This window comes from Hordeum vulgare, chromosome 2H (assembly GCF_904849725.1).
Source record: "Hordeum vulgare subsp. vulgare chromosome 2H, MorexV3_pseudomolecules_assembly, whole genome shotgun sequence".
NCBI lineage: Eukaryota > Viridiplantae > Streptophyta > Magnoliopsida > Poales > Poaceae > Hordeum > Hordeum vulgare.
The window spans coordinates 585,501,318-585,528,401 of NC_058519.1; the positions used below are offsets into that span (position 1 = coordinate 585,501,318).

The 27,084-nt window shown below is 45.1% G+C and overlaps 1 protein-coding gene and 1 long non-coding RNA gene across 3 annotated transcripts; both read left to right on the forward strand.

Moving 5' to 3' along the window:
- Nucleotides 1-24,661: 24,661 nt before the first annotated feature.
- Nucleotides 24,662-25,110, forward strand: LOC123427462. The gene is made up of 3 exons (XR_006622399.1): nucleotides 24,662-24,816; nucleotides 24,893-24,997; nucleotides 25,083-25,110. It is a non-coding gene; the product is annotated as an uncharacterized LOC123427462 (long non-coding RNA).
- Nucleotides 25,111-25,527: 417 nt separating this feature from the next.
- LOC123427460 lies at nucleotides 25,528-26,355 on the forward strand. 2 transcript variants are annotated; one of them, XM_045111516.1, is made up of 3 exons: nucleotides 25,530-25,614; nucleotides 25,711-25,800; nucleotides 25,895-26,355. In XM_045111516.1, exons 1-3 carry the CDS (start codon nucleotides 25,531-25,533, stop codon nucleotides 26,240-26,242), a joined length of 522 nt encoding a protein of 173 aa, XP_044967451.1. In that variant the 5' UTR covers nucleotide 25,530; the 3' UTR covers nucleotides 26,243-26,355. The 2 variants fall into 2 exon arrangements, with proteins under 2 accessions (XP_044967449.1, XP_044967451.1); XM_045111514.1 differs by having other exon boundaries at nucleotides 25,528-25,800.
- The last annotated feature ends 729 nt before the right edge of the window (nucleotides 26,356-27,084 follow it).

Consider the following 27,084-nt stretch of genomic DNA (forward strand, 5'->3'; position numbering starts at 1 on the left):
CCATCTTTCTGCAGATAAGTGCTCACAATACCTCCTCCTCACCAATATTTTCGTTCAGAGCTTTAACTTTTATCCGAGGAAGAATCCTCCCATGGTTGAGTTCATGATATACGATGTCCCCTAGTGCATGACGCTGCATGATTTTTGCAATGTATGCAAATTACCTTATGTTGGGGATATCCGTGCCCTTGTCCATGGGACTTGGAGGATTCCATTGGTTCTATTGCTGTTGGAGAGGAGAGAGGAGTGTCTCGCGCTAGAATTGCTAGCATACATTTTTCTGTGCTTCGGTACTTCTCACTATTTGTGGGAAAATGTTTGATTGGCCGTGGGGAGGCTGGATCACTTAGTTCTCCAGACCTTGCGGTTTTGCGCGAAGGCCTTTATAACGATAAGACTTATAGCTTGGGCGCTATAGCACCTCAACGGTTGAACCTGAACCGTTCTAAAGGTGTCGTCTATGGAGGTATCTATGCTACCCGTCTTGCCAGACACTTTGAGATACCCATTAGACTGGGAGAGGAAGGAGAGATGCTTCTCCCTGAGAAATATCTGGATTATGACAGCATGGTTCGCCATGATTTTCTGGATAGAGATGCTAGTAGACGGGTATTTTATAACCTGGTGTTTACTCAGGGTACTCGAGAGACTATTACTTTGCCTGCTCCTTCTTTGTTCGTTCTTCATGAAGGCAGGTACACTATTATGCCCTCGGACATCTACGCATATTAGGGCTTCGCCCAACCACAGGCGCCCGAGCCCGAGCCGCCAGTCGAGTACCAGACGCCAGTTTATCAGTGGGAGCCAGAGGAGCTCACACAGCAGTGGCATCCACAGTCTGCTCCGGAGTATCCTGGAGCTGGTTATTTCCCACCTTGGGAGTAGACCAAGCTAGGCCAAAAGCCTAAGCTTGGGGGAGTACGTGTTCTCACCGACTTTACATTCATGCTTATGCTTTCACTTTGTTAGTCGGTGTTTACACTTGGCCACTTTATTATCCATGCTAGTTTATTTTTGTTTTCTTGTTTTCTTGTTTTGTGTCCTTTTGAGAAAACCCAAAAAGATTTTTATTTCTTCTTTTGCTTGTTGGGAGTTTTCTCGTGTAAATAGTTTTCTTTTCCTTTGGGTCAAGGTAGAAGATATTGGTTACAATGTTTATTGGTTCTTGCATGCTTACCTGTTTAGCTTTCAAAGAGCCATATTACTTTGTCTTCTCCTTTGTGTTTGCCTGCAGACTCAGCTTAGTCCAATGCACTTATTATTGTTCACATCGTTCGATCGTGCAAATGAAAGGGAACAATGATGATATATGATGAAGTGACTGAGACTGAAAAGCTGGTATGAACTCTATCTATTTTGTTTTTGTAAATATGACTAGCTTGTCGACCCAAATTTAGCTTTGTTGTGAGAGAACCATGTTTGCAATGACAACTTAGAGATCATAGTTTCTGATGCCATGCTTATTTAGCTGAGAGCTTATAATGGTTTGTCTTGAATGCCAACATAGATTTTGAGATGGCTATGATGTAGTATGATAGGATGGTATTCTCCTTTGAATGTTTCAAGTGGCTTGACTTGGCGCATGTTCATGCATGTAGTTGAAACAAAATCAACATAGCCTCTATGATGTTCGTGTTCATCGTGATTTATATCATGTTCAAGCTTGCATTCAATGTTAGTCAAACTCATTGCATCTTGATGACTGTTGCCGCTCTCTAGTTGGTCGCTTCCCAGTCTTTTGCTAGCCTTCACTTGTACTAAGCGGAATACTGCTTGTGCATCCACTTCCATAAACCCAAAAGTTTTTCCATGAGAGTCCACCATACCTACCTATTTGTGGTATCTACCTGCCGTTCCAAGTAAATTTGCATGTGCCACTCTCTAAACCTTCAAGAAATAATCTGTTTTGCATGCCCGAACTGCTCATGTCATGACAGGGGGCTATTGGTATCTTCCATGATGGGAGTGTTATCCTCGACATGTGTTTATTCACTGTCATTCACGAGAAAGGGGCCGTGATGGGGTCATAGTCCTAGGGTAGGGTCATAGGCCTGCCATACAGGTCCTACCCAAGGACTACACCACACAAAGAACAGGACCCTAAGTCTGCCCCGACTGAATTAAGGAGTCCCCATCATCCAGTCAGCAACAGGTCCTGTATCATCCAGTCGGAGACTAGCATTCGGAGGATACCAAGCTAACCGACTGGATACACTCGGTACATCGTAACCTCTCTGGAGGGAAACGGTCGTACGTTTTCGGGTGCATTTATTAGCATTTAGAGCATACGTTACCTGTAACGTGCGCATTCAATCCCCACTACTCCACTCCCGTACCGGAACCGTTGTGGAGGGCAGCGCACTCTATATAAGCCGCCCTCCCCCACTGGTAAAGGGGTTAGCAAATCATTGTATTCCATATTACACTCGACAACAAGCTCCGAGAGCACTGAGACGTAGGGCTGTTACCTCCACCGTAGAGGGGCCTGAACTCATACAACCTTGCCGTAGCTAGGACTCTGCCCATCTCATTCGTACCCTACACATCTACTGTCAGGCTTATACCCACGACAGTTGGCGCCCACCGTGGGGGAGGCATCTAAGCGACTTCCGGCGAGTTTGCGACTACTTCTTTTCGTCATGTCATCCGGTGGAGATTCGAGCATGGGTCACCAGATCTTCTTCGGCGCTCTCTCCTTCATCGTCAACGACTCGGCGTGGCTTCGGGATGCGCCCCTCCACATCGAGGCGCTTCCCCGTCACGGGGCTACGCACTTCCGTGCCGGCGCTCGCGGCGTCCTTCTTCTTCAATAGTCGACTCCGGTGTCGACCTACACTGCTGCCACGCGCCGCAGCAAGTGGTCCCGCCGTCCGCAACTCCAGCATTGGGTGCAACACGCCCAGGCGCGCCAGAACGCATCTTCGCAAGTGGCGGTTCTTGAGTCCGTTGTGGTTGCCCCGTCGGCCCAGCACTCGGACTCGGTTCTGACTGAGTTTCCTTCCGAGTATGCGGGTCACGGGCCCGCGGCAGAAGTACACATGGCCAACTCCCATGAAAATCCCCGTCAGGCTGGCCGGAACAAGCACGAGATCGGCGAAGCGTCCGACGCACGTCGTCCACCTCGCCGTTCCGCTAGTCGCCACACTCGGCGGAGCAACGTGGAGCTGTTCCGCACACCCCTCCTCAACTTGGCTGCAGCTGCCAAAATAGCCGATTCCCTCCAGCCGACTGATTCACAGGCTGGTAGAGGGATCGAGCAGATCCGAGCCCTGTTGCACACGGCGCAGCAGCAGAATTCGGCAGTCTCCCAGTCGCACAACCGGATCTACAATAGTTCCGTCCACGCAAACACACATCGGTCGGTTCACAACCCTGGTTCCCATCAGCGCCACAGGGGAGGCAGTCGTTCCGTGATTCACGAAGATCGTCACCGCTCACGCACCGCTCCGCGGGGTGGGCCCGATGGGTCCCGACATCATGATGATCGGTGTTCAGTCGGCGACACTTACGACCCAAGACCCGACGCAAGAGGACGTATCGCCCAGCGAAGAGTCGACAGAGGTCGAGCTCACCGCGATGGTCGCGATATCGACCGTCCGAGTGGAAGCAGGGCCATCGTGTCCGGTCCCGAGTGTTTTAGTCGAGCCATCCGCTCGGCTGACATCCCGCCCAACTTCCGATTGGCAGCGGGAATCAGTAAGTTTACAGGAGAGTCCAAGCCGGAAGCATGGCTGGATGACTACCGAGTGGCAGTCCAGATCGGAGGAGGGGACGACCATGTCGCTATGAAACACCTCCCTCTGATGCTCGACGGATCGGCGCAAGCGTGGCTGAACCAGTTGGCCCCCTCGAGCATTTACAGTTGGGCGGATCTGGCCCGAGTGTTCGTCAGGACCTTCGAAGGACGTGCAAACGCCCTGCACGCCTTGTGGAGCTCCAGCACTGTGTCCAGAAGCCGAATGAGCCCCTGCGCGACTTCATCCAGCGTTGGACAACTCTCTACCACACGGTGGAGAACGTCACCGAGCATCAAGCAGTCTGCGCCTTCAAGGCGGGCGTACGGTACAGAGAGCTGTACCTAAAGTTCGGTCGAACAGGCGACATCTCCATGAGTAAGATGATGGAGATATTACAACATGATCATCTCATACATCCAATATATCACATCACATCGTTGGCCATATCACATCACAAGCATACCCTGCAAAAACAAGTTAGACGTCCTCTAATTGTTGTTGCATGTTTTACGTGGTGACCATGGGTATCTAGTAGGATCGCATCTTACTTACGCAAACACCACAACGGAGATGTATGAATTGCTATTTAACCTCATCCAAGGACCTCCTCGGTCAAATCCGATTCAACTAAAGTTGGAGAAACAGACACTCGTCGGTCATCTTTGAGCAACGGAGTTACTCGTAGCGATGAAACCAGTCTCTCGTAAGCGTACGAGTAATGTCGGTCCGAGCCGCTTCGATCCAACAATGCCGCGGAATCAAGAAAAGACTAAGGAGGGCACCAAAACGCACATCACCGCCCACAAAAACTTTTGTGTTCTACTCAAGAAGACATCTACGCATGAACCTAGCTCTGATACCACTGTTGGGGAACGTCGCATGGGAAACAAAAATTTTCCTACGCGCACGAAGACCTATCATGGTGATGTCCATCTACGAGAGGGGATTTCCGATCTACGTACCCTTGTAAATCGCACAGCAGAAGCGTTAAGAAACGCGGTTGATGTAGTGGAACGTCCTCACGTCCCTCGATCCGCCCCGCGAACCGTCTCACGAACCGTCCCGCGATCCGTCCCACGATCCGCTCCAATCTAGTGCCGAACGGACGGCACCTCCGCGTTCAGCACACGTACAGCTCGACGATGATCTCGGCCTTCTTGATCCAGCAAGAGAGATGGAGAGGTAGATGAGTTCTCCGGCAGCGTGACGGCGCTCCAGAGGTTGGTGGTGATCTAATCTCAGCAGGGCTCCGCCCGAGCTCCGTAGAAACGCGATCTAGAGGAAAAACCGTGGAGGTATGTGGTCGGGCTGCCGTGGCAAAAGTTGTCTCAAATCAGCCCTAATACCTCAGTATATATAGGAGGGAGGGGAGGGAAGAGGCAGCCTCAAACCCTCAAGGTTTGGCCGAAATTGGAGGTGGAGGAGTCCTACTCCAATCCTACTTGGAGTAGGATTCCACCTTCCCACTTGGAAACTCTTTCCACCTTGTGTTTTTTCCTTCTCAAACCTTATGGGCCTTAGTGGGAACTTATTCCAGCCCACTAGGGGCTGGTTTATCTCTTCCCATAGCCCATGAGACCCCTTGGGGCGTGACACCCCTCCCGATGGTCCCCGGCACCCCTCCCGGCACTCCCGGTACACTACCGATGAGCCTGAAACTTTTCCGGTAATGCACGAAAACCTTTCGGTAACCAAATGAGGTCATCCTATATATCAATCTTCGTTTCCGGACCATTCCGGAAACCCTCGTGACGCCCGTGATATCATCCGGGACTCCGAACGACATTCGGTAACCAACCATATAACTCAAATACGCATAAAACAACGTCGAACCTTAAGTGTGCAGACCCTGCGGGTTCGAGAACTATGCAGACATGACCCGAGAGACTCCTCGGTCAATATCCAATAGCGGGACCTTGATGCCCATATTGGATCCTACATATTCTACGAAGATCTTATCGTTTGAACCTCAGTGCCAAGGACTCATATAATCCCGTATGTCATTCCCTTTGTCCTTCGGCATGTTACTTGCCCGAGATTCGATCGTCAGTATCCGCATACCTATTTCAATCTCCTTTACCGACAAGTCTCTTTACTCGTTCCGTAATACAAGATCCCGCAACTTACACTAAGTCACATTGCTTGCAAGGCTTGTGTGTGATGTTGTATTACCGAGTGGGCCCCGAGATACCTCTCCGTCACACGGAGTGACAAATCCCAGTCTCGATCCATACTAACTCAACTAACACCTTCGGAGATACCTGTAGAGCATCTTTATAGTCACCCAGTTAAGTTGCGACGTTCGATACACACAAAGCATTCCTCCGGTGTCAGTGAGTTATATGATCTCATGGTCATAGGAACAAATACTTGACACGCAGAAAACAGTAGCAACAAAATGACACGATCAACATGCTACGTCTATTAGTTTGGGTCTAGTCCATCACATGATTCTCCTAATGATGTGATCACGTTATCAAGTAACAACACTTGCCTATGACCAGGAAACCTTGGCCATCTTTGATCAACGAGCTAGTCAACTAGAGGCTTACTAGGGACAGTGTTTTGTCTATGTATCCACACAAGTATTGTGTTTCCAATCAATACAATTATAGCATGGATAATAAACGATTATCATGAACAAAGAAATATAATAATAACTAATTTATTATTGTCTCTAGGGCATATTTCCAACAGTTGACGGCCCACCAGCGCGTGGGATCGTAGCAGTTTTCGAGGGTAGAGTATTCGACCCAAATTTGTTGATCGCCAAACAGGAGGTGAGAGAATACTCTCGAGTATTAGCAGCTGAATTTGTCAGATTCAACAACACCTGAAAGATTAGTATCTGCAAGCGAAGTAGTAACAACAAAGTAGCGAGTAACGGCAGTGGCAAGGAACAGAAGTAGTGACAGCAGTAGCAAGTAGCAACAGTAGCAAGCGACAGTAGTAGCAACAGTAGCAGCAGAGCAAGACAACTAACAACAGTAGCAACAGTAGTAACAGCAGTAGAGCAAGACAAGTAACAACAGTAGCAACAGTAGTAAAAGCAGCAGAGTAAGACAAGTAACAGCGGCAGCAACAGCAGTAGTAGCAGCAGAGCAAGACAAGTAACAGCAGCAGTAGGACAAACTCGTAGGCAATGGGTCGGTGGTTTGTTTGGATGATATTCATCATGCAATAGTTATAACACGGAGAGATATGTGGCTAGCTCCCGGTCTTCAATGTGATGTAGGCATGCATTTCGTGTGTCGTCATACGTGCTTAGGGAAAAGAACTTGCATGACATCTATTGTCCATCCCTCCCGTGGCAGCGGGGTCCAAAAGGAAACTCAGGATATTAAGGTTCTCCTTTTAATAAAGAATCGGACCAACGCATTAGCACTTGGTGAACACATGAACTTCTCAAACTATGGTCATCACCGGGAGTGGTTCCGGTTATTGTCACTCCGGGGTTGACGGATCATAACACATAGTAGGTAACTACAACTTGCAAGATCGGATCTAAAACACACATATATTGGTGACAACATAATAATTTCAGATCTGAAATCATGGCACTCGGGCCCTAGTGACAAGCATTAAGCATGGCAAAGTAGTAGCAACATCAATCTTAGAACATAGTGGATACTAGGGATCAATCCCCATCAAAACTAACTCGGTTACATGATAGATCTCATCCTACTCATCACCGCCCAGCGAGCCTATGAATAGATTACTCATGAACGACGAAGAGATTCATGGAATTGGAGAGGGAAGAAGGTTGATCATGATGATGGCGAAGATTTCCCCTCTCCGGAGCCCAAGACGGACTCCATATCTGCCGTCCAGATGAAGAACAGGTGGTGGCGGCGCCTCCGTATCGCAAACGCGACGAAAACTTCTCTTTTTATTTTTTCTGGGACGAAAGTGAACTTATAGACCTGAGGTTGGGGGCGGCAGAGCCGTGTGGGCCCCACAAGCCTGCCCACCACCACCAAGGGGTGGTGGCGGAGCCAGGGCTTGTGGCCCACTGGCCCACCCCCTCAGGTGGAACTTGGCGTAGATAATTTTCATATTTTCCAAAAATGCTCCCCATAATTTTTCAGGACGTTTGGAGAACTTCGATTTCTGCACAAAAATAACACCAAGGCAATTCTGCTGAAAACCGCATCAGTCCAGGTTAGTTCCATTCAAATCATGCAAATTAGAGTCCAAAACAAGGGCAAGAGAGTTTGGAAAAGTAGATACGATGGAGACATATCAATGCCTGCATGTCCATATCTTGTTTTGTCGACACCTCTCTCTCTAAACATGTGGGCATATTTATTGATCTCGGCTTTCGCTTGAGGACAAGCGAGGTCTAAGCTTGGGGGAGTTGATACGACCATTTTGCATCATGCTTTCATGTTGATATTTATCGCTTTATGGGCTGTTATTACACTTCACGATACAATACTTATGACTTTTCTCTCTTATTTTGCAAGGTTTACATGAAGAGGGAGAATGCCGGCAGCTGGAATTCTGGCCTGAAAAAGGAGCAAGTTTGAGATACCTATTCTGCGCAACTCCAAAAGTCGTGAAAATCAACAAGGAATTATTTTGGAATTTATAAAAAATACTGGGCCGAAGAAGTACCACAGAGGAGCCAGAAGGAGGCCACAAGACTGCTAGGGGCGGCCCCCCTGGTCGCGCCTAGGGGGCTTGTGGGCACCCTGGTGACCCTCTGGCCCCCCTCTTTTGCTACAACAAGGGTTTTGTTTCGGAAAAAAATCAGGAGGAGGCTTTCAGGAGGAATCGCCGCCGCCACGAGGCGGAACTTGAGCAGAACCAATCTAGAGCTCCGGCAGGGTCGTCCCGCCGGGGAAACTTCCCTCCCGGAGGGGGAAATCGTCGCCATCGTCATCACCAACACTCCTCTCATCGGAGGGGACTCATCACCATCAGCATCTTCATCAGCACCATCTCATCTCCAAACCCTAGTTCATCTCTTATAACCAATCTCTGTCTCGCGACTCCGATTGGTACTTGTAAGGTTGCTAGTAGTGTTAATTACTCTTTGTAGTTGATGCTAGTTGGATTACTTGGTGGAAGATTATATGTTCAGATCCTTGATGCTACTCATTACCTCTCTGGTCATGAATATGATTATGCTTTTTGAGTAGTCACTTTTGTTCCTGAGGACATGGGATAAGTCATGCTATAAGTAGTCATGTGAATTTGGTATTCATTCGATATTTTGATGTGTTGTATGTTGTCTCTCCTCTAGTGGTGTTATGTGAACATCTACTACATAACAATTCACCATTATTTGGGCCTAGAGGAAGGCATTGGGAAGTAGTAAGTACATGATGGGTTGCTAGAGTGACAGAAGCTTAAACCCTAGTTTATGCGTTGCTTCGTAAGGGGCTGATTTGTATCCAGTAGTTTAATGCTATGGTTAGACTTTGTCTTAATTCTTCTTTCGTAGTTGCGTATGCTTGCGAGAGGGGTTAATCATAAGTGGGATGCTTGTCCAAGTAAGGGCAGTACCCAAGCGCCGGTCCACCCACATATCAAACTATCAAAGTAGCGAACGCGAATCATATGAACATGATGAAAACTAGCTTGACAGAAATTCCCATGTGTCCTCGGGAGCGCCTTACCTTCTATAAGAGTTTGCCCAGGCTTGTCCCTTTCTACAAAAGGGATTGGGCCACCTTGCTGCACCGTTGTTACTTTTGTTACTTACTACTTGCTACGAATCATCTTGTCACACAACTACTTGTTACCGATAATTTCAGTGCTTGCAGAGATTACCTTGTTGAAAACCACTTGTCAGATCCTTCTGCTCCTCGTTGGGTTCGACACTCTTACTTATCTAAAGGACTACGATAGATCCCCTATACTTGTGGGTCATCAGACCCCGCTACCACGAAAGGGATGGACAATAGATGTCATGCAAGTTCTTTTCCTTAAGCACGTATGACTATATACAGAATGGATGCCTACATTACATTGACGAACTGGAGCTAGTTACATATCTCCCCATGTTATAACTGTTACATGATGAATGTCATCCGACATAATTATCCATCACCGATCCAATGCCTACGAGTGTTTTCCTACTGTTCCTTGCTACGTTACTTTACCGCTACTGCTGTCACTACTGCTACTGTTACCGCTGCTACTGTTACTATCACGCTACTTTGCTACTGAAACTTTGCTGCAGATACTAAGTCTTTCAGGTGTGGTTGAATTGACAACTCAACTGCTAATACTCGAGAATATTCTTTAGCTTCCCCTTATGTCGAATTAACAAATTTGGGTTGAATACTCTACCCTCGAAAACTGTTGCGGTCCCCTATACTTGTGGTTTATCAACCACCATAGTGGAAGCCGTGCCCAACCCAGTCTCCCCCCCCCCGAGCACGAAGATAGCTCGAGCACACGCGACCCACCACCCTAAACACTCTGATAGCTGGAGTGCCGCCGGAGGTGGCCGAAGCTGCTGGGGCGGAGTGCCAGCGCCAGTCGGCTCTGTCTCCCCTGTCGGATATGTTCGAGTGGGAGGAGGAAGGAGGGCCTGCCAGCGAGGACCACCAGTCACTGGCTAAGGTCGTGGTCCCCATCGGTTTAAGTGGAGGCGCCGGCTCCTCTTTCTGCCTTCCTATGCGTGAGACACACTCCCGTGAGTGTGCCTTCACCGTGGCTCCCCTGCACACGCGTGATGGAGCTGCTAGGCCGTCCCTTGCTGGCAGTGTACCGGGAGTGACGAATGGGTACCGGGGGCCCACCATGCCCCAAGGGGTCCACATGAGTTTATTGGATGCGCAATAAGGTTTAATGGGCTGACAAGTCATCCAAGGAAAGCCCGTGAGGAAAAAGGTGGAAAACCAAAAGAGGTGGGAAACTTAGGAAGGAGTCCTAATCCAATTGGGATTGGAGGAGGACTCCTCCCTCCTCCACTTCGACCGAAGCCAAGGAGACTCTCCTTGAGCCTCAAGGCTAGCCCTTCCCTCCTCCTATATATACTAGAGGTTTTAGGGTTTTTGAGACATAACTTTGCCACGTGCAACCCTAAACCTCTACTTTGTAGTTCTTCCTCTAGATCGGATTTCTGCGGTGCTTAGGCGAAGCCCTACAGGAATAGATCACCACCAACACCGGCGCGCCGTCATGCTGTTGGAGAACTCATCTACTTCCCCATCTCTCTTGCTGGATCAAGAAGGCGGAGATTGTCATCGAGCTGTACATGTGCTGAATGCGGAGGTATCGTCCGTTTGATACTAGATCGGGACGGATCGTGGGACGGCGGCGATTTGGATCGCGAAAACGTTCCACTACATCAAACACGTTTCTTAACGCTTCCCGCTTAGCGATCTACAAGGGTATGTAGATCCGATCTCCCTCTCGTAGATGATCATCACCATGATAGGTCTTCATGTGCGTAGGAATTTTTTTGTTTCCCATGCAGCGTTCCCCAACAAAAACACCATAGGGAGTCCCGAAACACTTTTTACGCCACCCTAATTATTTTTTGCGATGGGAGGCCATCTGGAGCTCTGTTCCAACACCCTACAGGAGGGGGGATCGATCACGGGGGGCCTCGTCATCAACCTTGCTGCTCTCATGATGATGTATGAGTAGTTCACCACAGACCTACGGGTCCATAGTCAGTACCTAGATGGCAATATCTCTCTTTGATCTTCAGTACAATGATCATCGCATCTTTGGTTTGATCCATATGATGTAATTCCTTTTGGACGGTGCGTTTGTCGGGATCCGATGAATTATGGATTTATGTTCAGATTATTCATGATAAATATTCGAGTCACTTATGAATACTTATATGGTTCTTATGTGCATGGTTATGATAGCTTCATAATTCTCTCCGATCTATTGAAATAGTTTGGCCAACTAGACGGTATTTCTTCGGTGAGAGAGGTGCATTGTGGTAGGTTCAACCTGACGAATTTCTATATCCCACTGACACAAGGGTACAAGATGTGTCTTTGTGTTGCTTCTACTAAGGATAAAACAATGGGGTTAATTCATATTTCTTGAGTTTACTTTGTCTACATCATGTCATCTTATTTCATGCATTACTTTGTTCGTCATGAACTTAATACATAGAGAGGCAAGCATAGAAGCGCTCTTGAAGTGAAGTAATAGTAATAGGTGCAGGCAGGAGTCGTCCTATTTGTTTATGGACGTGATGCATATATAAAAATTATTTTTGTCATGAATATCACATAACTATCCACTTTTGTGTCAGTTTCCCAACAGTACTTTGCTTACCCACCATATGCTATTTTTCCATGAGAGATGTCATTAGGGAAATCTATGGCCCCGAGTCTATTCATAACATATTGATAAAACCTTCATTACCTTGATATTATTTACTTGTCTTTATTTTATCTTGCTATCTACAATTATCTACACACCTCACTTGCTTGCAAATAACAAGACAAGAGTATTGACAACCCTCTTGCTCGTGTTGGGTGCAAGTTGTTTGTTCTTTTATGTGGAGCCACTAAAGACGGTTGTGGTTGGTATTTCTATTGGTTAGATAAACCTTGGTTTCATAACTAAGGGAAATACTTACCCTCTTATTGTTGTGATAACTCGTTCCTCTTTGCACAAAACACAACGCATATCACGAGTATCATACTGCACGTGTTGAAATGTAAGACACTATTACTATTAGGTTTGCAAAGAGAGAGACTATTTTACAGCTTGTGATCATTAGAGATGTTGAATTCTTGTGTGGTAAGATCAAATATCCTACTGATTTTCTAGTTCTTGGATTTTCACAAGATGATTTTTGTCCCATTATATTTGGCAGACCTTTGAATATCGTTAATGCTAAACCTAATAGTAATAGGGAAACTGTTAGTGTTAATTTTGGTGATGTATCTCATGAATTCAATTTCTACAAGTTTAATAGAAAACCTCGTGATAAGGAATTGCATAGTAAATATGAAATAAATGGTTTTGCTTCTATTGGGTGCCTCCTACCAATCCTTTAGAACAATATTTGCTAGACCACGAAAATGATATGCATATGAATGAAAATAATGAAATAGATGATATATTCTTCAAACAAGCATCTATCCTTAAGCATAATTTGCATGTTGAAACTTTGGGAAATCATCTTCCACCTGAGAGCTAGTGATATCGTGTTTGAATTCAAAAAACTACCCGATACACTGACATATGCTTATCTAGATGAGAAGAAGATATATCATGTTATTATCAATGCTATCCTTTCACGACATGAAGAAAAGAGAGTACTTGAAGTTCCGAGGAAACAACATGCTGCAATTGGATATACTATTGATGATCTTAAGGACATTAGTCCCACTTTATGCGAGCACACGATCAATATGGAGCCTAATGCTAACCACTCGTCGATCACCAACGTCGTTTGAATTCTAAAATGAAGGATGTGATAAGAAGTAAAATATTAAAGCTTCTGGAGGCATGTATAATTTATCCTATAACTGATACTACATGGGTAGGTCCTCTTCATTGCATCCCTAAGTAAGGAGGCATTACTGTTGTTCCTAATGATAAAAATGGACTTATCCCTCAAAGAATTGTAACTGGATATGGGATGGTAATTGATTTCAGGATATTTAATAAAACTACTAGAAAATATCATTACCTCTTGCCTTTTATTGATCAAATATTAGAAAGGTTATCTAAGTACACACATTTCTACTTTCTAGATGGTATTCTGGTTTTTCTCAAATACCTGTAGCGAAAGAAGATCAAGATACAACTACCTGTACTTGTCCTTTTAGAACTTATGCTTATAGACGTGTGCCTTTTGGTTTATCCAATGCACGTGCTGCCTTTCAAAGATGTATGCCTGCTATATTCTCTGACTTATCTAAAAATATTGTTGAGGTATTCATGGATGATTTTTTTTGTTTACTGGACCTCTTTTGATGATTGCTTGAACAACCTTGATCGATTTATGGAAGATGTGAAGAAACTAATCTTGTCTTGAATTGGGAGAGTGTCACTTTATGGTGAATGATGATGCAATTGAGAAAATTTCATGTCCTAAAGATATCAAAGGTATTAGAAGTTTCCTAGGTCATGCTAGTTTTTATAAAAGGTTCGTAAAAGACTTCTCTAAGATTTCTAGACCTCTTACCAATATTTTGTAAAAATACTTCCTCCTTTGAAATACTTAAGGAAGCCTTAATTTCTGCCCCCATTGTTCAACTACCTGAATGGAACATACCCTTTGAAATAATGTGCGATGCTAGTGATTATCTTGTTGGAGTTGTTCTAGGACAAATAACTCATTCTAAGGTAACCATTCACACTAATCATGTTGCTATTATATATCTTACGGAAAATAAAGATGCTAAACCTAGACTAATTAGGTGGGTTCTTTTATTACAAGAGTTTGATTTGCATATTGTTGATAGGAAGGGAGTTGAAAACCTTGTAGCACGTAATTTGTCTAGCATGCAAAACGTTCTTGATAACCCACTACATATTGATGATAGTTTTCGTGATGAGCAATTAATTTTTAAAAATGCTCATACTTCTCACAACAAACCTTGGTATGCAAATTATGCTAATTATATTGTTGCTAAATATATACCACCTACTTACACCTGCCAACAAAAGAAAAAAAATCTTCTTTGACTTAAGATATTACTTTTGGGATGACCCACAATTATATAAAGAAGGAGTAGATGGTGTTTAGATGTTGTGTACCCGAGCATGAACAAAAAATCCTACATAAGTGTCATTACGAAGGATTCGGAGGACACCATGCGGGAGACAGAACTACACATAAGGTACTACATTCAGGTTTTTATTGTCCTACTCTCTTCAAGGATGCATGTAAGTTTGTAATTTCTTGTGATGAATATCAAAGAATTGGTAATATTGGTAGACGTGAGGAAATCCCTATGAACTATTCACTCGTTATTAAACCATTTGATGTTTGGGGTTTTGATTATATGGGACATTTTCCTTCCTCTAATGGGTATACTCATATTCTAGTTGTTATCGATTATGTTACTAAGTTGGTAGAATTTATTCCAACTAGTAGTGTTGATCACAACACATCTATGAAATGCTTAAAGAAATTATCCTTCTGAGGTTTTGGGTCCCTAGATATTTAATGACTGATGGTGGTTCAAATTTTATTCATGGTGCATTCCGTAAAGTCCTAGCTAAATATGATGTCAACCATAGAATTGCCTCACCTTATCATCCTCAGTCTAGTGGTCGAGTTGAATTGAGCAATAGATAAATAAAAATAATTTTGCAAAAGACAGTTAATAGATCTAGGAAGAGGTTAAGAAACTTGATGATGTATTGTGGGCATATAGAACTACTTATAAAAATCCTATGGGTATGCCTCCTTACAAAATGATTTATGGAAAATCTTATCATTTACATCTGGCCGCACATGGTTCTCTTCTCGAGCCCGAGTGTTTCTCTCGACTCATTCATGGTATCTAGCTTCTCCCACGGGTATCCGATCCCTTGATCGGTAGATGGACCGAGGTGCCATGACCAACCTTTCATGAAGGTCAAACATCCATGTGGGTTGATTAGTTCTCCTATCATCAAAATGAGCATTAGCAGGGATTTCTCAGGGTCGTCGTAGAGGCCTATTCCGCCCCCTAGGAGGGTGGTCCTAATGACCATGACGATTGTGGTTTCTCGATGGGTCGTCTTCTACTTCCACATCAAATTGTTAAAGTAGGCATCCACGGATAATATTTAGGTTGATTTTCGAGTCTATCCTCGAGTTTTTGTTCTACTCACAAGACTTCGACCCACTTTTCATGGAGTGTGTCTTGGTGAGCCGTTAACCAAGTTCGCCCTAATTTGACACTGCGGGTGGTTGCCATCATACGCCTTCGATAGGTCTCACGGGCCTCAAAGTTCTCCGGGACGACGAGGTCGTCGGACCCAATGCTTACGTCCTCAGTTTCCGATAGACACTCGTTGTCGTTAGGGTCATTAGAGATCACGTCTTCCTCATTGACATTGATGTGACTAGGTGTTAGAGCATATTTCTCCATATATATGTGGTTTTGGTAATTGATGACAATCCCTATGGAGTAATGGTTGCCTTGAGTTATATTCGTATGATTTGTCCATAGGCACTTCTTGAAGTCCATCTGTTGGTTCCAAGCAGTTTATATGATGACCAAGGTGGTACTCAAGGTTTTATCCAAAGATTGGTCATGAAGACACAAGGTTGATCAAGACCAAGTCAAAAAGTGAATCAAGTTGATCAACACATAAAGTGTACAAGATGTACCGATAGGGATCAAGTGATCCCATGGTATGGTAAGCATTGTCCATTACGCTTTGTGTACTAACCGATGGTCTTCATGAGAGTTCTATGTGGGGTTAGGTATGTTTCCATGGGCTCGCGTCAAGAGGAAGATCGCATACAACCCATGGAGTTGATATCAAGAGGTGATCGTCATCAAGATTGCGGAGTGCAAGTTCAAGTGGAGCATCACGATGAGATCATGCTTGAAGCTTGCCATCCATTGTGGTGACAATGGACTTGTGAATATGTGTTGAATATTGGCTCACCCATAGTGGAGTTTGGGGGAGCAATCTACTAGTCTTCATCGGACCGACACAATCAAGAAAGAAGGTCCATCTTGAGGAGCACAACATCATCATCATCTAGCTCAAGTGGACTAGGTGCAAGCTATAAGTTTGCCCTTGATAGGATACCAGGTTATAGGATAGATTGTCGTACTATCAAGGGGGGCTCTCAAGTGAGTAGCTTGATCGTATCGTTCATTGAGAGCCCAAACCATTTGAATCATTACATCATGTTTCTTGGTTCTTGTTTGGTATTGCTCTTTTTGAGTTGTAGGGCATATGTTCATCTTCATGACAAGCTCGAGTTCATCGAAAATGGAGTTCATATGAATCTTCTTTGATGATTTTGATGTTGGAGTTTTTGCCGGTTCTTCATTCATAGAGATTTCACAACTCTTGTCATCCTGAATTCAACAAGCTTGAGTTTGCTCGAGTCGGAGCTCATTTGTAGAAGTTATTGCAGTTCTGGTCTTACCTATTTTCATATGTTGACTTTGTCCTAGCCTGAAAAGACCCAAGCGGTAGTACCGCTCTTGGGAGAGGTACTACTTCTTATCGGAGGTAGTACCACTCTCCTCGGGGGCTCGACACTTCTCGTGTTGGACTGAGCGGTTTCTGGATCGGTAGTTCTGGGCGGTAGTACTGCTTATTACTATCGTGCCAGTTTTGCTGAGGTTTTCTTGGGCTGGACTCTCAGCGGATCTTGAGCAGATGTAGGAGCCGGTACTACCGCTTATGGGCGATAGTATTGCCTCGGTAGTTCTACCTCCCTCCCGATCTACTTCTCTGCAGTCACAGCGGTAGTACCGCTCGGTACTTTCTCTTATCGGTGGTAGTACCGCTCTCTGGAGCGGTAGTACTGCTTGTGTGCAGGCTGAGGGATTAACGGTTGGATTGTTTCCTTCCTATAAAAGGGGTTCTTCCCCACCGAACCCCATCTCTTGAGCTCATATTTGTCCCCCATTTTTGACCTTCTTCGAGCTTGCTAACTATCAATCCATCCAATGATTCTTGATAATTCTTGAGGGAAAAGAGAGAGAGACCTAGATCCACATTTCCATCAATCACTTTCTCCTCTTTGCGAGGGGAATCCCTTAGATCTAGATCTTGGAGTTCTTTGTGTTCTTCTTTGTTATTCCTCTCATTTTCCTCCATAGCAATAGTTGTTGTGGTGGGATTTGGGAAAGAAGGACTTGGGGACTCCGTGTGCCCTTGCCATTGCATTTTGTGCATAGGTTTGAGTTCTTCACGATGATACGTGGACGTGAAGTTTGAAAAGCTTATTACGCTTGGGTGTTTGGGCACCCTAGAGCTTGTGCCTCTTGGGTGCTTTAGTGCCCTAGACGATTGGTGGTGCCTCGGAGCTCAATCATTGTGGTGTAAAGCTCCGGGGAAGCATCGAGGTCTCCAATTAGGTTGTGGATATTGCCCCAAGCATTTGAAGTCACCTCAACAATCTATTGTGGTGAAGCTTTGCGTTGTTGTTGGGAGCCTCCAATTAAGTTGTGGAGATTGACCCAACCTTGTTTGTACGGGTTCGGTGGTCCCCCTCAAGGGCCCCTTAGTGGAATCACAACATCTTGCATTGTCCGAGGGAGTGAGGAGATTGCGGTGGCCCTAGTGGCTTCTTGGGGAGCATTGTGCCTCCACACCGCTCCAAACGGAGATTAGCATCAACAAGGGTGTGAACTTCAGGATACATCATCGTCTCTGTGGGCCTCGGTTATATCTTACTCGATCCCTTTACTTATGCACTTTGCTTTGTGATAGCCATATTGTTTCTTGTTATATATCTTGCTATCACTTAGTTTATTATCTTGCTTAGCATAAGTTGTTGGTGCACATAGGCGAGCCTAGTTGTTTTAGGTTTTGTGCTTGATATATTAAATGTTAGTTTTATTCCGCATTTGTTCAAGCCTAATCTGTAATTATTTTAAAGCGGCTATTCATCCCCTAGGTGACATCCACGTCCTTTCACCCGGTGTGACCTCTTCAACATTGTTTTGTTCCTCGTCACATGGGGGTGTGTTATTATCTTCAAGGTTGTTGTTATCAGCATCCCCATTGCTTGCCACCCCTCTACTAGGCCTTCTCTGGTGTCGACCGCTTTGTTTGCACTAGGAGGAGTGTTCGTCCTCTCCTCGTGTGTCGTCGCGGGGGGTATCCACCATGTAGACGTCATAGTAGAGGTTTTTGCTCACTTGTCGGTCTTGATTTTCCTTGTGACTGGTTTTTCCCCGGCGTCTTTATTCAGTTCAACCTCTTTTGGCGTGTAGTCGAGGGCATTGATTAAATAGTCAACCATAGTAGCTAGGTGGGTGGTGGGTGGGACGTAAATTTCCTGTGTATCAGTTTTATATCTGAACTGATCATACACCAAGGTCTTGTCGTCCGAGATCCCGTGGGTGTGGACTTGATCTAACATCTTGCTTAAAAGCGAGAGCTCGGTTGGATCCATTGTCTGGCCGTAAGACGAGCTGATCTCGAGTGGGTTCCCTGGAGCCGCGGGAGCGACATTGGAGAAATTTGGATCTGAGCTCGAGGCTAGATCCACAGTAGGGTCGGACTAAAGGTCACGATCCTTGATCTAGAGGGGTAGATCCACGTCAAGGCGAGATCTTTGAAGGTGTCGGCTGTGAGGTCGGGGTTGGAGATCGGTTCCAGGGTTGAAGGCATCGTATACGACGACCGCTGCAATCCGCTAACGTGTTGTTCTTACTTGAAAAAAACAACCTACTAATGATTAACCTCTCCATCAAGCATCCGCAACTACAAGATATTAATTAAGGTAAATCTAATTGTAGCGTTAAACATATGGATCCGAAATACCCCCATACAAATCAACTCATAAACTGGGGTTTAGGTTTCAGTCACTCTCGCAACCCATCATCTACAAACTAATTCCACAATACCTTCCCTTAGGCACAAACACGGTGAAGTCTTATGTAGCCGACCTTCACATGACACCACGAGGGGGAGAACAACACAACATATCATCAAAACATTGAACGGAAACCAACTTCATATGATTACTTATATCAAGACTTCTATCATGTCCTCAAGAACAAATAGAACTACTTACAAATCATATTTATGTTCAAGATCAGAGTAAATAAATAAGCGATTAACAATCTGAACATATAATCTTCCACCAAGTAAACTAACTAGCACCAACTACAAGATGTAATGAACACCACTGCACCCCCAAGTACCAATATAGAGTTGGAGACAAAGGTTGAACACAAATATGAGCTAGGGTTTGGAGATAGGATGGTATTGGTAAATATGTTGATGGAGATGAGTCATCCCATGATGAGAGGAATGTTGTTGATGATGATGACTTTGATTTCCCCCTCACGGAGGGAACTTTTCCTGTCGGAATCGCTCCACCGGAGAGCAAAAGTAATCCGCCATTGGTTCCACCTCGAGACGGAGATGACTGGTCCCAAAAGTCTTCTATTCATTTTTCTAGGGTAAATGGTTTCATATAGGAGAAGAATATTTAGTGTTTAAGTACTCCTCATGCAACTCATGCTCATGAGATCTTTGTGGGCACTTGATTTCTTCCTTTCTAAGAATAAGTTTTAAATCTTGACTCAAAAAAATGTGGAGTGGAGCAAATAATTTGAGTGGATAATTGTATAAATTTGAAGAATTTCAAAAATACATATCTTTTTGAATGCAAGAAATTCCTAATGAAATTTCAAAAAATGAGTGGGGCCTTGCCCCCCCCCCCATTCAACACCATGTAGGTATGCCTTGGATCTTCATGAAATTTGTGTTTCAGAAATCTCTCGTCGGGATTTGAACCAATGTTAAGGATATCGCTTTATCGTTAGCGTCTCGACCAACTGGGATTATAGATTAATCAGGAATCGACCGATTATTTTGTCAGTAGACTATTAATCGACCATTTTTTTGCAAATTCCATGTCCCCAACACTAAAAATTGCTATATTCAACACCAAAACTACAATGGACAGGAGTATTACCTTGATTCCTAACCTTTGAATCCTCTGAATCCTCGTATGATGACAAATAAAATAGGACAATATTACGTGTTGCATAACACGGTCCACAAAACATAAATAAACACAGCTTTTGCAAACATAGTGCTAGGAATAGGCCCGAATTATCGGTAGATTTCCAATAAATCGTTTGTCAGAGCAATAAATCGGCCCAAACGATAAGCGGTGAAGATAAGGCATAATTTTATCGGTCACACCCCAAGTAGTGATAAACGAGACGATAAATCGTTGAATCGGATGAGATTTGAACTATGTGCTTCGTCAAGTTAAACATTGGAGATTGAAAAAAGGTCCTAGTGGTAAATGGATCCCACAATCTTAACCCTTAAGGCAACTATTAGGAACACTCCCACAGCATCTCCAACAACAGCTGCAAAAACCGAGCATGGGGCAAAAAAAATTAGCGGGCGAGGGGCGGTTGCGCGCGCTCCAGCGACCGCCGAATAATCCAGCGTGCGGGGAAAGTTGGCACGCGGGGGGATTTGGCACGCCCTATAAATGCAGCGCTCGACTACGCGTCCTTCCACCCCTCCCACTCGCCTCTATCCTTGCCACGCGCCCTCTACAGGTGTCTCTCTCGCCGCACCGCCATGCCGCCGCGCCGTCGTTGAACTTCGAGATATCGCAGCATCCTCGCGCGCCCCTCCGACACCTTCTACGTCGGGATCCGTTCCGACGACATGCGCCTCGGCCTCGGCACGTTTGACACCGCCGACGATGCCGCTCGCGCGTACGACGCGACGGTGTGGCTCCTTAACATGCCTCGTAGGGAGATGAATTTCACCGAGATGATGACGCTGGAGTGGGCGCAGCACCTCACGCCTCGTTCACGGGTTGTCATCGAAGAGGACTGTTGCCGAAACCGGAGGCGAGAGCGCCGCCTCAGCATTCCTAAGATGGACGAGCATGCCATGGCGGAGTGGCGTCGACAGTTCCCGCAGGACATTCTCGACGAGCACGAATTCTTCGCACAAAGGAGGGCGGAGAGGAGGGCGGGGCAAGCCATCTATCATGAAGACAGGCGTACGCGGAAGGAAGCCGCACTCTTTCACATGGAGGTGAATGAATCGTCAACTTGGTTCTCCGACGATGAACGTTGGGCTGACGCCTTCATCCCGACGGAGAAATCGGACACCGACGCGTCGAAATTCGATGACGACGACGAGTAGTCTTCTATCTATCTAGACTATATATGCTATGTTATGTATTCTTTTTTATTGTTTTTTATCTACCTAAGCTATCTATGCTATGTATCGTTATGTATCGCTTAAAAATATTCTATAATAAAAATATATGTTGCAAGTGTTGAAGTTCTTGTGCGTCTGCTCAAGTGTCCCACGCCAAATCTTATGACGGCCGCGCGCTAAAATTTGCCGTCTGCATCCTGTAGACTCAATTTTTATGCGCAACCTGCTTTGGATATGTTCCCGAAGACTCTTTCAGAGCACCGCAATGTGACTGCAGAATATGTGTCACAGGTGATGCAAACCATTGTGCAGCAAAGTCTTAATATTGGTATTAGGGCTTTGCGTGCAACTGCATCTGATCTGATTGGTTTCCCTGTCAGCTACAACAAGGCTCGTCATGCAAAGGAAAAGATATTTCAGAGGTTGTATGGAACCTATGAGGAGGCGTACTCTTTTGCCCCTAGAATGTTGCATCAGATTTCAGTTGCTAACAGGGGGACTCAAGTTTTCCGGAAAGAACGTCCAAATCCATTGAACCCGGACGAGCAAATCCTGGACCGCTTATTCTGGGCATTCGCCCAGACTATACAAGCATTCAAGCATTGTCGTCCGGTTGTATCAATTGATGGTACATTTCTCACTGCAAAGTACAAGGGCACACTCTTAGTGGCGATGGCAGCTGATGCAAACAATCAACTTCTTCCTATTGCCTATGCACTAGTGGAGAGCGAAAACAAACATAGTTGGCTATGGTTCCTGTGTTGCCTGAAGATGGGTGTCATCAAAGATCGGGAAGGGGTTTGCATCATCTCTGATCGCAACACCGTACTATTAAGCGCGCTTGAGATAATTAAGGCTTCACAAGATCCAGATTGGGGGTGGCCCGATCTGGAGACAAGGTGGTGCATGAGGCATTTGGCAGCTAATTTTTATTCGAAATTCAAAAACAAAGATTGGTTCAAGCTATTCAAGAGGATGTGCATGCAGAAAACTACAGCAAAAATGAATGCTATCTGGGCAGGTATCAATGGTCAGATCAAGCGCGCATCCCTCCCGGCGAGAGAAGACCGGAGGGGTCGTCGAACAGCAATAAATTTGAGCCAGTGGATTAATGAGAATTGTCCCAATTTGTACAAGTGGGCGCAGTCTCATGACACTGGCGCTAGATACGGTATAATGACAAGCAACATGTCCGAGGTGTACAATGGTGTTCTTAAAGGGGTGAGGGCACTACCTATCACAGCACTAATTGATGAAACTTGGAACCGGACTGTGTCATACTTTGCAGATAGAGTCACCGTTGCCAAGGCGCTAGTTGATTTGAACAAGACCTGGTCTGAGAAGATGCAAAGACATCTTGATGACAAAGCAAAGAAGTCGCAAAGACATGGGTGCAGGCAGGTAGATGCACTTAGGAATAAATGGGAAGTTAGTGTGCGAGCAAAGTTTGTGAAGGGTCACCACAGGGGAGCAAAAAAACAAGCTATGATGCTTGGCGCAACCTCGTGTGAGTGCACTTGCAACAAGCCCAAACTTCTGAGATATCCTTGCAGTCACGTATTGCGGGCAGCTGCAGATCAACAAATTAGTGTCGAGCCATACGTATCACCATACTTTAACATGCACAATTTGTACAACACTTGGAATGGTGAGTTTTGGGCATGGGGCATTGATACGAACTACAAGCAATTATGGCCAGAAGGCACTACATGGGTTCCAGATCCCGCATTGATGCAAACCAGCAAGGGACGGTGTCAGTCTAGGCGTCATCGCAATGACATGGACCACAACCAGTTGGGAGAACCAAGGCGATGCCGCGTATGTAGGTGTGCTGGTCACCCGCGTAGGGAGTGTCCGTATCGTAACGACAACACTGCGTGATATGTAATCATGTTATGTATTTTAATTTAATCGTGATGTAATATTCGGAGTATGTATTTTAATTTCATGGTGATGTAATATTCGGAACATGTATTTTAATTTAATCGTGATGTAATATTCGGAATATGTATTTTAATTTCATCGTGATGTAATATTCAGAATATGTATTTTAATTTCATCGTGATGTAATATTCGGAATATTTAATTTAATTTCATCGTGATTGCAGGTTATGGCTGAAATGCCCCAGCTTTTGAATGGTTATCACGACAACCACCACCGTTGCCAGCTTTTCATAAATCCAAATCATGAAAATCCTCCTCAGACCTTCCGGCTTCGAACTGTAAAGACGCCCTGGTCAATACATAATCGGTTCCTTGAACACCTTGAGGCTTATGGACTCCTACATTTTGCGAACATCGCAGCTCGTCGAGGTAGTTTTACTGTCGACCCATCCCTTTTGACATCCCTCGTTGATAGATGAAGACCGGAGACCCACACATTTCACTTTCGATGTGGAGAGCTTGCACCTACTCTAAAAGATGTGTCAATGATCACAGCTTTACCAATTAGAGGTGTGCCAGTGGTACATCCACGAGTTTCTCCTAATTGGCCAGCAGATGTCTCTGCCCGTCTGAGGCTCGAAATGCCCATATCAGACCGTTCTGGTCCGCCTCGAGGTGTCCCACTCAGCTGGCTTCGTATTAACTTTGAAATTTTATCTACCCATGCTGATCCTGAGACAACGAAGAGACACTTGTTTGCATATTTGTTGTGGCTCTTCGGTGTGATGTTTCCTAATTCTCACGGGGAGGTAGTTTTGTCTGGTCTCATCTATTTTGCCGCAAAGATAGTAGACGAACCTTTACCCCAAAATCCACCATATAGCTTTGGTTCTGCTTTGCTTTCTCACACATGCCGAGGGTTGTGTGATGCCACTCAAAAAACTGCATTCACATCTAAAGCTCCATTACTTTGAGTCTCCTACGAGTTTCTACAGTTGTGGTCCTGGGAATACTTACCTGTAGGATGACCGCAGATAGTAGAACCCGCAACCCCGTACAACTATGGTGAGGGTGTTGTAACTATGTCCAGTCGATGGATGCTGGGTCGAAAAAAATGGTCTACTAAAATTGCAAAAAGTTGTTACCCCATATACCATGATCAGTTTGAGCTTCTTAACGACTCACTAATAACATGGAACCCGTGGACTGAGGCACACATTGATATGGTATTTGGTTAGCAACACATGCTAGTGGAATGCGTGAGAGATAGTGCCTTTTGGATGACTCGCTGCAATTTACTCTATCTATGGTTTGTGGAACCGTATAATCCTGACCGTGTCATGAGACAGTTCGGTCTATATCAAGATATTCCACCACCGGTTCCAAGATGTATCGACGAAGAAACTCATAAGTAAGTAAGATGTGACCTAGCTAAATAGATATTCCATCAACTGTTCTTGAATTTTTTTTGTTATCTATAATTACAGGATGAGCAATATGGGCAGATCTGGTGTGGACTGGAATGCAGAAAACATTGAATGGATAAATCAGTGGAATAATGAAGCTCTACAAAATATAGTGCCTCAGCAACGGTAATTTTACTAATGTTAATTTAATTATGTGCTTATAAAATACAGAATGTGATGTCAATTTAGTAATGTTAATTTATTTATGCAGAACGTACGATGCAACTACGACAGAAGCGTACTATAGTTGGTATCGCATGAGCACGCGTACTAGACTGACAAGTGAACCACGTACGATGCCAACACATCCAACGCATATGGAACAGTTGCAGAGACGGATGGACACATCATCAGCTTACTATCGTGACTCCGCGGTAATAATCAACATCTTGCTATTCAGGTCCATCATTTCATGAACAATTTAACCAATGAACAACGATATTTTTCAGATTGATATTTGCACGCAAGTACAAGCGATGGCGAGGGAAGGAATGCGAGCCCAGGGAGTTGATCCTAAAGGCAGGTCCTTCTTTAAAAAAATTAGCGAATTCGTCAGCACAAGGTTTACGAGATGCGGTACAGAGAACGACGTTGTCACTGCAGCGTACAACATTCCGGAACCGAGGTCAGCTAGACCGAGTGCGGCGCTGTCGTCGTCCATGCGGTGGGGAGAGGGTCCTAATACTACGCCGACACTTCCACGACATGACTCGTCTCTACCAATACATGGGCAGACATCACAGGTAAATGCTCCAGATTTAGGTTCGACGCCCGAACAGACTCATTTCGTGGAGCAGGATGCATATACAGCATATGGCGCACACACTCAAGGATCTCAGCCATATCTGCCCACGCGAGGGATTAGGATGCCCGAGGAGAATCGTTGGGCTGAGACAAGCGAGGGAGCACAAAGCTACAACAGCGGTCAGGTATTTACAATTATAATAAGCAATTACATAACTTCTATTTACACATCTTTTTGCTACACACAGTTTATTTTAAAAACATTTTTTCGTGGAGCAGGAAATTAATGATCCATCATGGGGAGATGAACATACCCAGCGTGGCGTACAGAAAGAAATACTCACAGAAACCCATGATACTCAATGCACGCTCCCAAGAATGATAAATGATTTTTTCGGGCAGGACGTTATTGGTCCATCTTATATCAATTCTGAGTCACAGCCATTCACCTACAATTTAGAATCATCATCTCAATATGGATTTCAGACTCCACCACCTATGCATGAGTCGCAGACACAGGAACACGAGGGACAGTACGGTCGTGGTCTTCGTGAACACAGACCCCCTGATCGATTGTCACCCTCCGGTCGTCGGGCAAGGCCAGCTGGTCGTCGTCGCATAGGGTGATTCGTCTATGTATGTGTGTGAACAATTGCATCTCTCTATGTCAGTTTCAAACTTTCAGATGTACGTACAAGACATCTATGTAGTTTCATGAAATAAAAGTTCTCGATATATTTAAAGTTGCTTCCATAAAATAAGATACATAAAATAACATACATAAATAAGATACATTAAGATGTAGAGTTCATAAAAAAACTACATAAAGTCGTCGTCATCCTTCGACGATGCAGAGCTCTCGCCCTTTGACGAAGCGCTACTCTTGGCCTTCGTCGATGATGCGCTCTTGGCCTTCGTCGATGACGCGCTCTTGGTACTCGGCATGAAGATATCGTCTTCGTCCTCACTATCGTCAATCCATAAAAAGGGATGTTTTACTCCACCTCCACCGCGTATGTGTTGGCCTTTCTTCTTCCATCTTTCATTCAACCGCAGAAGTTCTTTCCGAATCTCCTCATATGTCCTTGCAGGCCACCCCTTCCTAGCTAATGCGTGGGCAACCTCATTCAGTAGCGTGTCACTACTGATGAGTTCGTCCCATGAAACTATTCTATTATCTATCTTGAAATTGCTAGCTAAGCGCAGAAGACACTCGAACATACCACTATGAAAACTACGATCGAAAGGATAATGAGACATTTTCAGCACACTCCTTACCCACCTTGGTCTGGAGGGGTTTCTATAGGTGCAGCAGAGCGAGACGAATAACTAATGGCGGGAAAACGAGGAGGGAAAGCGAGGCGGGAAAGCGAGGGCGGGAAAGCGAGGCGGGAACAAAATGGCGGCAAAGCTATACGCGGGATAAAATGGCGGGAAAGCGAGGCGGGAAATAAATAGCGGGATAAAAT